This window comes from Puntigrus tetrazona, chromosome 14, assembly GCF_018831695.1.
Source record: "Puntigrus tetrazona isolate hp1 chromosome 14, ASM1883169v1, whole genome shotgun sequence".
Classification (NCBI taxonomy): domain Eukaryota; kingdom Metazoa; phylum Chordata; class Actinopteri; order Cypriniformes; family Cyprinidae; genus Puntigrus; species Puntigrus tetrazona.
The window spans coordinates 8591829-8608939 of NC_056712.1; the positions used below are offsets into that span (position 1 = coordinate 8591829).

The window sequence follows — 17111 nt, forward strand, 5'->3', positions numbered from 1 at the left end:
ATTTTGGAAAGGACGGCGCGTCCCCGCGAGCTTTCAGACGATTTTTATTCCCTCTCTGTGGATTCTTCGATTCTCAGTTCTGCCTTTCAGGAAAAACCAAAACATTGCTTCAAATAAATATTGAATGTCGCCTGCTTTGTTCTCCAATCAGAGCCAAGCGGACGCATGAATCAGTCGTATCTTGGCAGAACGTGCACTAATTCCTTCACTTTTCATCATCTTTCAAGTGTTTATTTCACAATAATGCCACTTAGAATTTTTCAGGAGAGCACTATTGGATAAAACTTAATTACCCTATAAGTCTGAGTGCTAAAACTGCCCTAATAAAACTCATTTAAGCACTTATCATTAATGCAGCTCCATTTAAACAGGCTTTAGAAATGCAATATAAAAAGATATGTCAGACTGATTTACATGTTTTACAAATGATTTAATTCACTATTAATGAGAGGATAACCTTATATGGGTGTCAAATCCGCCTCTGAAATGAGTATTTATTTTGAATTTGAACATATGAAAGAAGAAGGAGGGTGTTTGTTTTCAGTGTTATGTCTCATGTTTACGTCCAAGTTGAAGTCTTCTTCTCTCCGTCAACTAATGACGCTCTTCTCGTCAGCCAATCACATTTGAGACGTGGACAGAACCCAAACCAGGCTTAGTTTCGCATCTGGTACTTTCCACCACTGACGTCCTGAAAAGAGGAGCATAAAACCTTTGGAGAGTTACAGAGAATGTCATTTAGTGCTGGAGAAATAAACCCCCCCACACGCGCACACACGCAGCCAGTGATGGAGGAGCACCAGAACGAGGCGCTGATTCAGCGCGTGCCAAGCCAGGAGACCGTCGTCGGCCGCGGAGGGTACGTTTACTTCTTTCTTTATTTATTTATTTTCGGTAAAAAGTTTATGGTACATAATAAAAAATATTTTTATTATCAGCGTACATGTTATTACATTACAGCAGGGCGTGGTGGTAATTATAATATAGCATAAATGGTCAAGAATTCAAACTTTGACTTTTTTTGTGCAACTTTTTTATTATTGTTATTGCATGCATGCAAAACTGTGTTTAAATAGCTTGTTCAAAGACACCGTTGTGCGAATAAAAAAATTGTTATCGATCGTTTAGAATTGTAATTCCGATGAAAAAACGCGAAATCAGAAAGGAAATCAAACACTGCCTAGCTACTGGTGACGTCACGCGCGCTGAAGTTACTGATTGGATGTTTTTATTAAACAGACAGAGCGACACCACTGTTTTAAGTTTTAATAAACACTTAATTTTAATATGTAATCATAATTTATGGTTAATCATTTATTTATAATTAATAATTAATTTTAATATATTCAGTTATTAGTTATTTAGATTTCAGTACGTTACAATCAACCTGTTTTTGATATAAGTTTATATAAGTTACTAATAAGTTTATATAAATTACTAATAAATATCCACTTCAATATACTTTTTATGCAATTTGTAATAACTGTTAATATTTTCTGTTTTAATTCTAAAGTTTTAGTATTATCCTATGCTGTTTCAATGTTTTTATTTAGAAGTATGTCCGTATTATTATTAATAATTGTTATTATTTCAGTTTCACTTTTAGTTATTTTAATAGCCTACATCAAATTAACAAAAAATATATAACTTTTTTATTATTGCAGTATTTGTTCTTCTCTTTTAAGTAACTTTTTTAAATTATTATTATTTTAGTTTTAAATGTAGTTAATTATAACTAACCTATAAACCCATACATAATTAGAAAAATATATAAATAAAACCATTAACCAGTTTCATTTACAAGATGCTTTTACCCAGATCGGCTCACAAATGAGGATTATTCAAATAAATTTTTTCAATATTTCAATATTTCAATATTTTCAAATCAAACTGCAGAAAAAATCCCCAGGAACTCAAAAGATTCAAAACAGGCCCGTGGATGAATCACTCAAAATTTTCATTAACAAGGGGAATCACACTTTCCGTGTTAGAGAGACGGCCGTTTGTTTAAAGATAACCAACCCACACGAACACAAAACCCACAAACAAGCGTGAGAGCGGCCCTGACGTCTGTTCTCTGGCGTCTCGTGCAGGAACTCTAATGGAAAGGCTCTGAAGGTGGCCGGCCTCACGGTCCTGGCCTGTCTTCTGCTGGCGGGACAGGCGCTGACCGCGTACCTCGTCTACGGTCAGAAGGAGCACATCAGCGCTCTGTCCGCCGGCCAGGAGAAGCTGAAGGCGGAGCTCACCAAAAGATGTCCGGTGAGAAACATGCTACACGCTATTCGTTTACAGAAACAAAACATTCATGGTATTCGTGAAGTGCAGGTTGAATTCTCCTCATATTTGGTGTAAGAGCTACGCGAATCATGCTCTCATCGTTCGTCTGTGTTTGGTCTGAAGCTTCTCCTCCGAAGGCGGCGATGCATCTTCCCATGAAGAGCATGACTCTGCTGAAGGAGTACCCTGACGAGTCGGACCCAAGCAAGAAGAGCAGCGTTCCTCTCACTGTGAGATTACAATAAGACGTTAAAATGGGGCCCTTGATGCTTTCGTTTTTTTTATTCTCAATATCTGATTTTTTCTTCCTTGTTTTAGAAACTGCAACCAATTTTCACAAACCAGAGAGAGGGCAGCGGACAGCTGGATGGTAAAATCACTCAATTCTACGAAATAGAAAAATGAATTCTCTAAAAAAGGCACATAATAACATATTAATAAATATTAATAATTCATAATAAATGAATAAATGCTATATAATTTTCATACATTTAAATACAATTTTAGAAATATTCTTTGATAGTATTTGTAAACATATTTATTAATTTTGAATTAGCTTTAATTTATAATTTTTTTTTTTTTTTTTTTGTCACTTTAGTTTTAGAGTAACTAAAGTAGCTGCCAAGGCAACATTTTAAAATCATTAGTGTCATCTAAGTTGTTTTGTTTTATTTTCTTTCAATTATTTTTTTTCATTTAATTTAAGCTTTTCATTATGAATTATAATAAGAGCCAGTGTCTTTTATTAAACTAAATCTATATTAAAAAACAAAATAGGCAATTGAAAAAAATCTGAAATACAAAAAAAAAGTAAAACAAAATTGTAATGGATGAAAATTCATATATTTAATATAATAAACTTGAACTAAAATAAAAAGTGAATATATTACTTCAAATTTGTCATATATTACAGACAAAAATACAAATCTGATATGAAATTAATATATGTATATAATGTAAATACTCTAAATATGAGTAGCTATAGCAAATTCTACACGATATAAACTATAAGCTTCTGTATATCATAAACGCTCTGAAGATGTCACTTGGTCTAAATCTCCTCGTTCTGTGAAAAGCTTACAGAGTGATGCCGAAGAGGATGCAGCTGCCGAGGAAGAGCCTGCCCATGCTGATGGAGGAGGAGACGAAGAGCTCTCCTGAGTCAGGTGAGACACACACACTCACAGTCACACACACACAGACACACACACACACACACACACACAGTATAACACTCCTGTGTGCTCTCGTGTCTCCTGCAGACTTGGAGGTTCAGAGTAAGTGTCAGCTGGAGTCTCAGAAGGAGGTGAGGCCGGGCTTCTTCAAGCCTGAGTGTGACGCTCAGGGCAACTATCTGCCCATGCAGTGCTGGCACAGCACCGGATACTGCTGGTGTGTGGATAAAGACGGAGAGGAGATCCCAGAAACACGCATCCGCGGACGCCCCCAGTGCAGCTAAGGTGTGAGCTGACTTCACAATCATTTAAAAACAACTAACTAAAGTGCTTTTTAAACAATACTGATATACTACTACTATAAATTCATTCTTTTCACAATATTTCACAAAGCTTAATATATATATATATATATATATATATATATATATATATATATATTTTTTTTTTTTTTTTTTTTTTTTTTTTTTTTTTTTATTCTTTATTTTTTTAAACTTGATTTTTTCAATTAATAATAATAATAAAAACATTTAATTCAATACCGACATCACATAACTAATTAACTGACAAGATTCAAATAATTTTTTGACAGTTTTAACTATCCACAACAAATACTGGCTGCTTTTTTCTAACTTCTGATGTTCATTTAAGTTTTAGTTTTAAGTTTTTTTTTTATCTACTATTCATAACTGATCATTTTTACAGCTTTTTTCAAACACCAAAAGCATTTTTCATTCAATGACGCAATCGCAATGCAGTTAATTAATGCATAAGTTGAATTTAATTAGAGAAAAATATGCAGCAGTAGCACATACAGTATAAATACATGCCGTGGCCTTCACAGAAACTGACATATTTCTCTGTGTTTGTTTCATGAATTTCTCTGCTCATGATGATCACAGATGCTGAGCTTTTCGGTAAGTCTGTCATTTACAGTCGACTTTGCAGATTTTATTCAAATAATAAAACAAAAAATTAGCAAGTAACAAATTAAATGTGTAATGAATTAATTTTTTTTGTTTCTCCAGAGTGAAGCATCTCGTCCAGCAATAAACTCCAGTCTTCTTACCTGTCATTAGTTTCAGCTCCTGACGATCAGTTAGTCCATACACATGATATAGATGGGAATAACCCAATAACCTTCCTACTGAAGATCTCACATAAGCAGCATATTAGAGCTGGTCTAACCCTTATTCTAATAATATCTATAAGGCCTCTGTGTGATACCATTTCTTTTTTTCTTTTTAACTCACAGCATGTTTGTTAGAGGTAAACATTACAGTGATTACGACTGTAAATAAACACATGCTGTTTCCAAACACGACTGTGTGTGTTTATTGCCATTGCTTTATTTACACTCTATAAAAATCAGCAAAAATATTATTTATTAAACAGGCATATTTTTAATTCTGTCTCAGTGATCTTTGTGTGTTTTGATATGAAAGTGAAATTAATGTATCGCATTTGTTGTTAAAAGATGTTGAAGTGCCAATAAAATAAGGCACAAAATACTAGAGTTTTGCAATTAATATGATTCAAAAGATCATTATAAAAATTGAATTTTGATCCATGAATTAAGTGGAAAAACTGATTTTTGAGCTTAATATGATTTTTTTTTAAATTCATTATTTAATGAATTTATAGTGACTTTTAGATACAATTCAAAATGACACGTTATTTATTTGTTTTATTTTTTGTTTGTTTTTTTCAAGAATTTGTGCACATTTCTGTTTGGCTTATTTTTATTCATTTACTTCCTTCTTTCTGTATCATCATTTAAGTTTTAGATGTTTCCATACAGTTTTTTTTTTTCAACTTTCAATTTCAAGCTTTGTTTTGTGTGTGTGTGTGTGTGTGTGTGTGTGTGAGAGAGAGTGTGTGTGTGAGAGAGAGATAAGAGAGAGAGAGAGACAAAATGAAGATAAAATCTTTGCTACAGCATTAATTTAGTAATATATATGTACTATTGGAGTACTTAATAAAAATAAAATAAGGCAGTAGTTTGAAATAACAGGAAAAAATGAAAAGGATGCTGTTCAGATTGCACTGAATGCGGCTAAAACATCAGATGCATCCTCAGGACACAGTTTTGATCAGCATAATGAATTGAAATAGAGCAGAACAGTTGCACATACAGATGAAAATATATATAAGTCTTGAGAAACAAAGCTCATTTCCCTCCTGACTCATGCACTTCTTCTTTCAGATCATGTTCACTGAATTAATAAGGTCTATAATTCCCTACAAAAGAGTTCTGCGTTCAGACATGTTAATCTGCTATTCAAATTTTTTTTTTTTTTTTCTAAAATGATCTCAGTCTTCCTTCTCTTTTTTAAAACAGATATTTGTTCAGTATCACTTCCTTATTCACTTCAGGGTAACTTGACCTTAAAACATATAGTGACTTCCTGAAAATCATGCTTTGAATACGAAAATGATGCTTGAGGTTAAACAAGGAAATAAATCTCACAGAAAGATGTTCAGATTAAACCATTTTAACATCGAGAAAATAGTTTCTATTTTTCAGAACTAAAAAAGTGAATTTTAATTTATTTTTCTATTTGTTTTAATTTTATAAAAAAAATAATTTAACATAATTTTTAATGTTTTGTTTTGTATTTTTCTCATTTGTATTTGCATTTAAAATTGCATTTTTACATTTGTAGATTTGTGTTATTTTTATTTCAGTCAATTAGACCGATTTAAATAGACATGTTTTGATGAATGTAACTACATGTTTAAAAGATATTCTACAAAAATAAATCGGAATGACTAAAATATGCATGAAGTTACCACAGACTATAAATATATAAAATATATAAATATATAATAACTGAATAAAACAACACAGTAAGTTTTACAAGTAATATTTTAAACAATATTTTAATAATAACAAATAATATTTCTCCACAAATATTTCTATTTAGCTTAATTTATTTTTAATTGCCATTAACAGACATGCACATACACACACAATAAAATCTATACAGATGTATTTAAAAAAAAAAATAAATAAATAAAAAAAAAAAAAAAAAAATATATATATATATATATATATATATATATATATATATATATATATATATATATATATATATATATATATATATATATATATATATAATAGATCTGAATGACAAATTCACAATAAAATTACCTTCAACACTGACTCTATCAACCATTTCTTTTTTAACCTTGCCTTATAGGCATTTCTTGTTATTAAATGAGAAGTACATAAGGATATCATTATAAGCCTAAACATTAAGATTTGTGTTCACTGAATATACTGAAGAAGTCAAAACTGTTCATTAGAAGGAGCTTACCTAATACTTTTTTCCATGAGGTGTATATATAGTATATAGTTATAGTAACCCTGAATACACACTTAAACACACACAGGTGAAAGTGAACACTAATAAATATTTGAAGAGAGTGAAACACTAGCACACACACACACACACACACACACACACACACACACACACACACACTGGTCTTCCGCTCAGAGCCGCTCGACACAAACATGGACTCGTCTGTGAGTAACAACACACTCCACATCTCATCAATCTCATGCATTTTTAAGTTTGGTGTAAATTGAGTTTAATGCTGATTTCTAGTGTGTGTGTGTGTGTGTGTGTGTGTGTGTGTGTGTGTGTGGTGACTGACTGACGGAGGAAGAGCCGAGGAAGAGTGTGAGACAGCTAACAGGAAGAAGGACCTGCAGGACCTCCTCAGACAGGAAATGGACATGCATCTTACTGGTAGGCATTAGACGGCTCACATCAGTCTGTGAGATGATGATGAAGATGATGAAGATGATGATGATGATGATGATGTCAGAGGGCAGGGTCAGCGTCCAAAGGAACCTGGAGAGAGTGAGCCGCATCACACAGCTGAAAGAGGAGATCAAGTTACAGGAGACAAACAGAGATTCCGGCCAATCAGCCGCCAGCACGGTGAGTGACCAATCAGAGACACTAGTGAGAAACTCAACCCGCTGTCTTCTTCCTCATCTCTCAGTTCTTGTTCTGTCCAAGACGGACCTGTCTACCAAACTTCTTCAATTAATACAGAATGTGGCATCCAGATTCATTTTTAATGAGACAACAAAAGAATGCACATCACACCTGTGTTTATTCATTTGCGCTGGCTACCAATGCTGGCATAAAATTCAAGGCATTAATATTTGCCAACAAAAAAGCACTGGCTCTGCACACTTTTAGCTAAAACCATTACTTCAGACTTGTGTGTCCTCTAGACACTGCTGTGCCATCCCAAAGTGTCCAAAATCACTTTTCAGGACTTAAATGTTTTCTCCTGGAGGAATGACCTGCTCATCTCAGTCCAAACATCTTCAAGAAGCAGCTAAAACATCTTTATTCTTTATTTGAATCTTCAATCTTTAGTTGACTCTAACTCTTTCTTTCTCTGTTTTATCTGTTTGTATTGTGACGGGAGGAGCCAACGACAGACACAGTGGGCGTGGCGTCAGGCCTCAGAGAGGCTTTTTTTTTTTTTATTATTAACAAAATAAATACAAAATAAAGTGTCCAGGGGGAAAGTGTCCAAATAAAAAGGGGTAACTGGTGTCCTCGTCGTGCTGCAGGGGAAGTGCAAGGTCAGGTAGTGTTCCAGGGGGCAGGGTCCAGGTAAGGGGCGGAGTCCGGCGGCCGCACGCGCTCCCCTCTCCTGTTCGGGGGCGCGAGGGGCGGCGGCTTCTTCCGCGGCATCTCCATCGCTTCTTTCCTCCGGTCGTCAGAGATTAAGGGGATAAAACGGCTCGGCATCCTGGCCCGTCAGCGGTACACGGGTGCGGTCATCGCCTGGACTAGGAGGTCCCACGACGCGCTTCTCTAGCGGCGGGGCGAGCTCCTTCACGCACCCTTCCTGGACCCACGAGGACACCAGCGTACATGCACAGGGGAAGAGACCGGTCTCTTGACGAGAGACGCGCCCGGTACTTAACGGCGACGGTAACGAGGCTAAATTCACTTCAGGTGTGCCTCGTCACACGCCGCCAGACCTGACCAATACCACGCCCCTCCTCTCGAACACACCCACTCCCGTCGGGAGCCTGGTGAAGGGCGGCGAATAAAGGACGGGGTGATGGTGACAATAAAGAGGAGGGGCAGCCGACTCGTCACATTATGAATAATATATATATATATATATATATATATATATATATATATATATATATATATATATATATATATATATATATATATATATATACATACATAGTTAACTAATACTTGAAACAGCACTTTGCTTTTGATTGCTTCTATTGTCTAAATTTGTAAGTCACTTTTAATAAATCTTAATTAGCATTTGCTAAATGACTAAATGTCATCTAATCTATAACTCTCATTTTATATTTTCAGATTTGACACTAAATTTATTCTGAGTTGGACTAATTTTATGTTTTATATAGGCCCAAATTATTTTTAATACTTTTAGTAATTTTAGTAAAATTGTAATGCATTTTTCTCTTTGTTATTAGATTTTTATTCTTTTACATATTTATATTTTGCCTTATTATTATTTTTTTTTCATTTTATTTTTGTTTTACAATTTAACATTTTATTTCATTTATAGGCTACATTCCCGTTTGTTTTTGTCTTTAGACGAAGACACTAAGAGTCTTCCTAAAACAATCTAGCACTCTACGATTCACGCATTGAACAAGGCATTCATTTCATAATGTGGTATGAAAATTAAACTGTGGTCTCTGACATATACTGACAGTTTGTACAGACTGCTGTGAGTGGACCATGCAGGTGACAACATTTCCAGACAAGCTTGGTTATGAAATTGTAATGGGCACTCAGTGTTATTGATCTCATAAACAAGCAAATAAGAACTTGTGTTGATGTCTTTGTCTCTCAGCCAGATCATGAGAAACTCCTGGAGCACAGGAAGAGACTGAAAGAGACTCACGAGAGACTGATCGAGAATGAACTGATGAAGATGGAGAGAGAGTTACAGGAGGAGCAGGTGACGGCAACAGACACATGAGAAACAACAGAAATCAGCACATATTAATATATGGAGTCAATTCGATATGAGTATTCATTCGATATCATACTGTGTGTGAATTGTTCTCTGAGATCGACTTATGATTTATATCAAAAAAGATCATTTTATTAAGTTGAATAGGTGTGCCTACACTCAGTAGTGACTCACATTAATGTATGATCCGATACAGTCTACACAGCTTCATCTTTTAGTTTCCATCTTTCTGAAAATCCTTCATCGAATTGCGCCTTGTACATGAATCTGGCGTAAAATGAAGCGAACAAAGGGCCAAGTTCTTACTAAGGCAATCTGGAAATTAATTTAAAAAAAGGTTAATCAAATAAAGTTCATTATTTGAATTCTGTGTAGACACGCGTTTGCCTGTTATGTGCACGAATCAGTGGGTGATGTAGTATTGGTGGGCGTGGCTAAACAGGCTGCAATGTAGAGTCGGTGGGCGGGGCTAAACGGTCAGTGATGTAGAACAGTCGGGCAATTTTACAGGCCACGATCTAGAATTGGTGGGCGGGGCTAAACAGGCAGTGATGTAGAATTGGTGGGCGGGGCTAAACAGTTATGTAGAACCGGTTGGCAATTCTACAGGGCGTGTTGTAAGATCAATGGGCGGGGCTAAACAGTTATGTAGAACCAGTTGGCGATTCTATAGGGCGTGTTGTAGAATCGGTGGGCGGGGCTAAACAGGCAGCAACATAGAATCGTTGGGTGGGGCTAAACAAGGCAGTGCTGTAGATGAGGCTTTGATCCTCATCTGTGGAGGCGGTGTTTAGCCACACGATTACATCACGGAGTGGCACATTGATTAGACAAGCTGTTGTTTTGGCAGATTGGCTTTAATGCAAGCTGTTTTAAGACTAACAAGAAAGTTTTGAGTTCTGAAAGTTTTTATTACAGCTCTAACAGCATGTGTCAAAAATCAAAGGAATTCAGATTTTCTCAGTTCATGACCCCTAAATAATTGAAATATTTCCAGTCCTGGCTTCTGATTGGTCAGTGCGTTTATAAAATGTAGTTTAGAAATTGCTGTCGGTGTTTTAAACCTGTAACAGTTATTACTGTGGGGTTTTGCTGAAATCCGGTTGAGTTAAATAAGCAGAGATCAGACAGGCTGTTCTAATCATGTGACTGACTCTGTCCCGTCTGCAGGTGGGTGGTGTGGATGGAGAGATGTCGTACCTGCGCAGAGAGAGACAGATCCTGGTTCTTCAGATCGAGGCGCTGCGCAGAGAGAACCAGCAGGCGTATTCAGACCTGGAGACCCAGAACAGACAACACCAGCAAGAGATCAACAGCCTCAGAGAAGAGAGTCTGCAGGTGAACATCTGCTGAGCAACAACAGAGTCTTCCATCGATTCTGACAGAGGTTTTATTTTATAGCAAGAACTTAGACACAGAAATAAATTAGAAAACGAGAAGAAAAAAGGAAAAATAAATAGAATAAAAAATACAATAGAAAAAACAGACATCAAAGAGTACAGTACATGTATATTAAAAATAAATAAATATATACCAGATTTTTATTCTTAATTTTCAACAAGGTATTTAGACAATGCATCTTTTTTAAATAGAACTATAAATAATAAAAATTGCATAAAAATTTTACTGAATATTCCCTAAAATGTACTGCATGTGTGGTACTTTGGTTGGCTTTGCTTTTATTAAATGTGCTATATAAATGAACGTGGTAATTTATGTTAATGTAACTGATAATAACTGACATAAACTTTCAGACTCTGAAACCAGATTGGATTCAATCAACATTCCTACTTGATCACCTCCATCAGTCTCGATCTCTTATTTGTAGTTATGTACAGAAGCTGGTTTCCTTTGATAGATCATACTGCCATCTAGTGGTGTTTGTGCTGGTTGTGTTTGTAGGTGTTCAGGGCATTTCGTGAGGTTCTGGAGGAACAGAGGCAGGCGTCTGAGAAGAGATACAGGAATCTGCTCCTAGACGCCATTCAGGACGCCGTTCATCTGTCCTCACAGAACCTGCAGCTCCAGGAGGAAGTCCAGCAGCTCCGGAAAACTCTCAGTCCCGCTCTGTGACACGACCAATTCAAAAAGTCACTGGAAAATATAGTTTTTCTGTCCGCTCCAACACTGAAGAGTGAAACTATGCAGGAAAACCTTCCATTATAAGGTAAATTGGAAATAATTGTTTCACAGTTTTAAAAATTGACGGCTAAAAATGTCAAAAGCAGAAAGCCTTCATTTCATAAAGTCATGACATTAAATGTTGTATGCACTGAAAAAAATGAGTATCTTCCACAGTATGTTTGTTTTGTTTCACAATACAAGTATATAAAAAATTTTAATCACAATACATTTACTAATTGAACACGTGACCCCGCATGGAGCACAAAAATGAGATTTTCTCAATTTATTAGATCCCAGATTTTCAAATAGTTGCATCTCAGCCAAAGATAGTGTAAAAATCTCAGTAGAAATATTGGTTTTGTGGTCCAGGGTTATATATGATGTCTTTTTGTCTGAGGAATTTAACAAAATAATGCGACTTTACGCTTAAAACTAAAAATAAATAAATCTGTCAGTAGGGAATTAAAAGATCTTTTCCTTTTGAATTGGCTTGATTTTTCTGATAACTATTGCAACGGAAATAAAATTGCCGTTGAAGTAAAATGACAAATACAGAAATAAAAATAAAGCTAAATAGAACTTTCACCAGAAAATTAAGAGTATAAAAAGTATAAAGTAGGATGTGCAGTTTTGTAGCAAAAGACAAAAAAAAACCCATTGCAAAACAAAATGATCTATTTTTATTTTATGGCAAAAATCATTAAGATATCAAGATCTTTCATGAACTTCATTTTTGATTAGACATATGCCGTGCTATGAACTACATTTAAACAACTTTCTCAATATTTAGATTGTCCTTGCACCCTCAGCATCCAGATTCTCAAATAATTCTACCTCAAATTTTATTTTTTAATTTAAATCTTACTTAAACCATACGACAGGTTTTGTAATCAAAAACCTAAAAAATGACTACGACAAACTAAATTTACACTGAAACATGAAAAAGCACAAATAAAAACATGAAAATATTGATACGAATACGACATACCTGTATAATAAATAATAAACACCTCATCATTAAAAACACTTGACCAGGCCACTGAAAACGATCCATTATATTTATTTGCATAAATATGCCTTAAATACGTGTGCTGTACCATTCACTCAACATTCATTTCTGTAAATAAAATACTGCGTGTGAAAAACAAACAATAAATCAGCAGGCATTCACGAGTCTTGACGAGATGATGGTCGTTCACAGTAAGACGCACTTTACAAAGGCAGAGAACAAACAACAGGAGACCGAAAAGTCATCTTCGGTGGCATCCGATCTACCTGTAATACAGGTACACGGCCCATCCAATCAGCACCACGGGAAACAGGAAGTAAGGTGTGAGCTGTATTCCCAGAAGCCCCCACGACAACACTCCATTCACCAGCATAGAAGAGGAAATGACGAACAGCCGCGTGATCCCCGTCCCGTGTTTCATGATGACGGACATGAGGAGCCCGTTAGCAGCCTGTCCCGCGATAATGAGCCAAACCAGAGCGGAGAAACCCTGGAAAAACCCCTGCTGCCCGCCGCTAAACAGATGCGACGCCAGATTGATTCCCACGCCGAAGACGTACAAGAACAAGTTCTGGAGACTCAAAGGCAGACGCTGGGCTTTCAGCACCCGCTCGGTGTAAACGGCGGCCAATCCCGAGACCAAACAGTAGACGAGCACCAGCAGCAGACCCCAGGAAGTGACGCGGAGCCTGGCGGCAGACGCGTCCGACCCTTCCCGATCCAATCCGGAGTAGCTGTGGCAAACTCCAGCAGCCACGAGCATCCCCAGAGCGAGCCACTGCCCCAACCTCAGCCGCTTTCCCAGGCAGGTCGCGTAGAGGAGCGCGGTGGACGCGATTTTGAGGTTGCCGAGAACTTGGAAGGAGCTGGGATCCATGTGGGCTTGCATGGACACCACCAGGTTGTTGTTGAAAGCGTAGAGGAGCGCGGGAACGGCGTAGGGAGCCACCGTCCGCGCAGATATTTTGAGGCCCGATGGGATTCCGGATGCCGACAGAGCCACGGAGGAAAGCGCGAGCTTGATGAACTCGATCAGAAGCACGCATGACGACGGGCTGAAGGGAACGCGGCCGTCCACTTTGGTGAGGGAGATGAGAGGAGCGTGGGAACCGTAAATGAGGACCAGGAGAAGCAGGAGACAAAGCCAGCGTCCTCTGAGAGAAGGTTCTGCTTCAGACGAACCTACATTATCTATCACAATCATGCTCACCGTCTGTCAGCTGCTTCTGAAAGTACAGGGAGAGGATCTACAAAACACTGAAACAAAGCACCGCGATTCTTCACTGGTGCAGTATGAAACAAAACACGGACACGATGATTCAGCTGCACAATTTTAGGGAAAACATTTTTTAGTTAACTTTTTGCTTTGATTTTAATTTATATTATATATATTTTCAGCTTTGCTTTTCTAGTTTGTAGGGTTGCACAGTTTGGCCAAGGATTTTTATTATATAGCTATATCATTCTAAAATAATAGCGGCAACAATAAAAATACTATTAAACAAAAACATGGAAAAAAAACTTTTGTAATGCCACTGAAAAAAAAAAAAAAATACTATTCAATGAGTATTAAATAATACGCAAATACGCAATACGCAAATTTTACAGTAGAGCTCTAAAATGAACTTTTTTTCTCCAATTTCTCTTTTATTACTACCAAATAAAATATTGTAATATGTAACTGTAAAATAAAATCAGTATTTAAGTTTTTTTTAATATAAATTAATTTTGCAGTACAGCTGTAAGATTACAATTTGTACTAAAGTAATTTCACAATAATAAATATTATTATTGTAATTTCACTGTGAAAAAAGACACTTACTGTAAAACTACAATACTAATACTGTGTCTCATATTTCTTCATTTTATAGCCTATCTGAACACAGTGCCACACTTCATGCATTACATATATTTAAATAGCCTTTGCAATTTAATTATCAATCTATAATAATATTTTTGACTTTTATTTTGATTAATTGTGCAGCCCTACACAATGCCCTAATGATGATAACAGCCTTCATTATTCAAATCCAAATCCACACTCACGTCTAAACTCTGAAAACACTTTATCTAATTCAGCAGTTTTCCTCAGGAGGGACGTGACGCTGAATGACACACAAAGCAAGCAGCAACGATGCATGTTTTCCTCTTCGGTCTGAATTGGGTTGATAACGAACTTTTAATCGCTCGGCCCTTTCTTCAGAGAGTTCAGGAAGTCTCGTAGGCTCGTCTCAATGTTGGGCACCTCATAGTTCTGAGCGGCGTAGATTCCTGTCAAGGTTCCCAAAGCCACCCCCAAGACGGCTGAGGAGCGCAGTCTGGAAATCACATACCCAGCCAGGAACCCTTTCAGGAAAGGAGACGCTAATAAAGAGCCACCCTAAAAACACAAGGAGAACACACGGGTTCAGCTGCTAATCTTCATTTATATCAAGTGCAACATCTTTAGAAAATACAACCTTTGTTTATTTTTTACTAAGACAAGAGTTTTTATATTAGGGCCTGGGGCCCGGCCAGGGGGTAGGAGAGGGTCTGTGAGAAATTTGCATATTTATTTTTACAAAGTTCACATATGTTATTATGTATTTATTTACAAAATTAATTTTAATATAATAATAACCTCAATTAAAAGTACAAAAAAAATTACAACCATTTTGCTTTCTAACTGCAACAATTTTATATAAATTTCCTAGCATTTTATGTAATGTTTTAAAAATAAAATATTTGTGTGAAAAATACGTTAATCCTTAGATATAATGTTTTAATTATTTATTTATTTTTGTTGTAGTTAAAATCATTACACTTAACTAAACACACAAAATTACAACAATTTTAACAACAAAGATGAAAGTACAAACTATTTATTAAAAATATTAACAAAACTAAATAGGCATTCAGAAAACGAATAAAATAAAAAAAAAAAGACTAAATGTATTTAGGAGAAAATAAATAAATATATATATATATATATATATATATATATATATATATATATATATATATATATATATATATATATATATATATTTTTTTTTTTTTTTTTTTACTAACTCAAATTTTATAACAGTCTTATTACTAAAATAACAATGGACATACTAATATTTATAATAAATATTATCTTCAGTATAAATTGATTTTATACATAAAAACCTATACTTTCATATTTATCAATGGGGTCCCTCACAAGGGGACAATCTTATCACAAAACACCACACTTTCTGTCAGTGCTCTTTGGTAACAGCTGGGACCGGACTGATCCGGATTCTGTTGTACCTGAGGAATCCCAGCTTGAACCTCATTCTCCACCTTCTTCTGGATCTCCTCCAGCTGGTCTTTGAGCTCAGCCAGATCCTTCAGTCGAGTCACCGGATCCTGAAACAGAACCGGACTCAGACTCGGACCACTGAGCTAAAACAGCATGCTGCTAATGACCGACAACACAGACAGATGAGAAGCAGAGATCCGTTTAACTCCGCGTCAAGACGCTTTCAGTCTGCTTATTGAGATCGTGTGTCTAATGGTTTGTTTTCTATGAGAGATGTCAGTTGCCGAGAGTTCAGAAACACTCCGTGACTGTGCATAACTCGCATAAACCTTCACAACAGCGCTATTTAACAAACAACCGCTCGTATGAAAGGTACGATGCTTAAATACACACGGCACACCCGTTTCGTTCTTATTTGTACGCTAATACATTACAGACAAACAAACTATCTCTCACCTTGTCCTCCGCCATACTGCAGAAATGACAAATGATTCAATCTGCGCTCGACTCATCTGGTCCGAATCAAGACGACTCGCTCGAACACCACAAATCACGCCTGACTGTACGTATATGAGTTTCTCAAAACAGACGAAGCTTAGCGGCTTGGATACTGTTTGTCAAGTATAACGGTTCGAGAGCATAAATAATAAAAATTACTTTATACACACAGGTTTTTCAATGCGCCGTCTATTAAAGTTTCTCCGTGCCGTTGTCAAAGTTTTTAAAATCGGCTAGAGCGACGCTGAAGTAGACGTCAATGGCATGCGACAACCGTTACTTTTCTCATCGCTTTTCAAGATCGCCTGAGCACAATCGTTCCGTTACACGGAATAGTTTTGCGTTATATTCCTACAAAGGGGCTAATTTCTGTTTACGTGTCAGGAAAAGATGCCAGTAATTAAAAGACTTAAATTTGCATCCATTGGATACCAATTTCAGCGTTTGAAAAACATGCTGCGATTTGAATGCGACTCAACGGCCGAGTAGCCCCTCTAACGTTACGCCACCAAGCGCCCAAAGCAGGGAAGAACAGTTTTATGTATCGTTGGAAACAGTTATTAACGTAGGTATTTGCCGCTATATGGCTTTTATATACAAGTAAAATAAAATAAAACAATGTAAAAATACTGAGGGCAAAATAAAAGCCGTACGCTATTCAGTCGCAACTGCTGCAGATCAAACTCTCATTGGGCCTTCGGTTGTTCATCTGATCTCTCCTCCGCCATTTTACTGCGCTACACTGCAG

The 17111-nt window shown here is 36.3% G+C and overlaps 4 protein-coding genes across 4 annotated transcripts; 2 read left to right on the plus strand and 2 right to left on the minus strand.

The window, feature by feature from the left end:
- Window positions 1-674: 674 nt before the first annotated feature.
- Window positions 675-4774, plus strand: cd74a (CD74 molecule, major histocompatibility complex, class II invariant chain a). Its single transcript, XM_043257842.1, has 8 exons — window positions 675-859; window positions 2094-2257; window positions 2404-2510; window positions 2599-2650; window positions 3357-3446; window positions 3543-3740; window positions 4358-4372; window positions 4484-4774. Exons 1-6 carry the CDS (start codon window positions 732-734, stop codon window positions 3737-3739), a joined length of 738 nt encoding a protein of 245 aa, XP_043113777.1. The 5' UTR covers window positions 675-731; the 3' UTR covers window position 3740; window positions 4358-4372; window positions 4484-4774.
- Window positions 4775-7123: 2349 nt separating this feature from the next.
- On the plus strand, window positions 7124-12115 carry si:dkey-201i24.3 (golgin subfamily A member 6-like protein 7). Its single transcript, XM_043257051.1, has 5 exons — window positions 7124-7216; window positions 7296-7411; window positions 9345-9452; window positions 10638-10805; window positions 11370-12115. The coding sequence occupies exons 1-5, from the start codon at window positions 7198-7200 to the stop codon at window positions 11538-11540; spliced, it is 582 nt and encodes a 193-aa protein (XP_043112986.1). The 5' UTR covers window positions 7124-7197; the 3' UTR covers window positions 11541-12115.
- A 516-nt stretch (window positions 12116-12631) lies between these two features.
- On the minus strand, window positions 12632-13804 carry slc35a4 (solute carrier family 35 member A4). Its single transcript, XM_043257050.1, has one exon. The coding sequence runs from the start codon at window positions 13802-13804 to the stop codon at window positions 12863-12865; it is 942 nt and encodes a 313-aa protein (XP_043112985.1). The 3' UTR covers window positions 12632-12862.
- A 975-nt stretch (window positions 13805-14779) lies between these two features.
- On the minus strand, window positions 14780-16442 carry LOC122357622 (SLC35A4 upstream open reading frame protein-like). The gene is made up of 3 exons (XM_043257052.1): window positions 16322-16442; window positions 15874-15972; window positions 14780-14980 (listed from the first exon to the last, which is right to left on the minus strand). Exons 1-3 carry the CDS (start codon window positions 16334-16336, stop codon window positions 14780-14782), a joined length of 315 nt encoding a protein of 104 aa, XP_043112987.1. The 5' UTR covers window positions 16337-16442.
- Window positions 16443-17111: the final 669 nt, after the last annotated feature.

Coding starts and splice junctions, on each gene's coding strand:
- cd74a (XM_043257842.1), top strand. CDS start 732: ATGTCATTTAGTGCTGGAGAAATAAACCCCCCCACACGCGCACACACG. Junction 2,258..2,403: donor GGCGGAGCTCACCAAAAGAT/GTCCGGTGAGAA, acceptor TTTGGTCTGAAG/CTTCTCCTCCGAAGGCGGCG. Junction 2,651..3,356: donor GGGCAGCGGACAGCTGGATG/GTAAAATCACTC, acceptor TTCTGTGAAAAG/CTTACAGAGTGATGCCGAAG.
- slc35a4 (XM_043257050.1), bottom strand. CDS start 13,804: ATGATTGTGATAGATAATGTAGGTTCGTCTGAAGCAGAACCTTCTCTC.
- si:dkey-201i24.3 (XM_043257051.1), top strand. Junction 7,412..9,344: donor GCCAATCAGCCGCCAGCACG/GTGAGTGACCAA, acceptor TTTGTCTCTCAG/CCAGATCATGAGAAACTCCT. Junction 9,453..10,637: donor GAGAGTTACAGGAGGAGCAG/GTGACGGCAACA, acceptor TCCCGTCTGCAG/GTGGGTGGTGTGGATGGAGA.
- LOC122357622 (XM_043257052.1), bottom strand. Junction 14,981..15,873: donor TTCAAGCTGGGATTCCTCAG/GTACAACAGAAT, acceptor TTGTGTTTTTAG/GGTGGCTCTTTATTAGCGTC.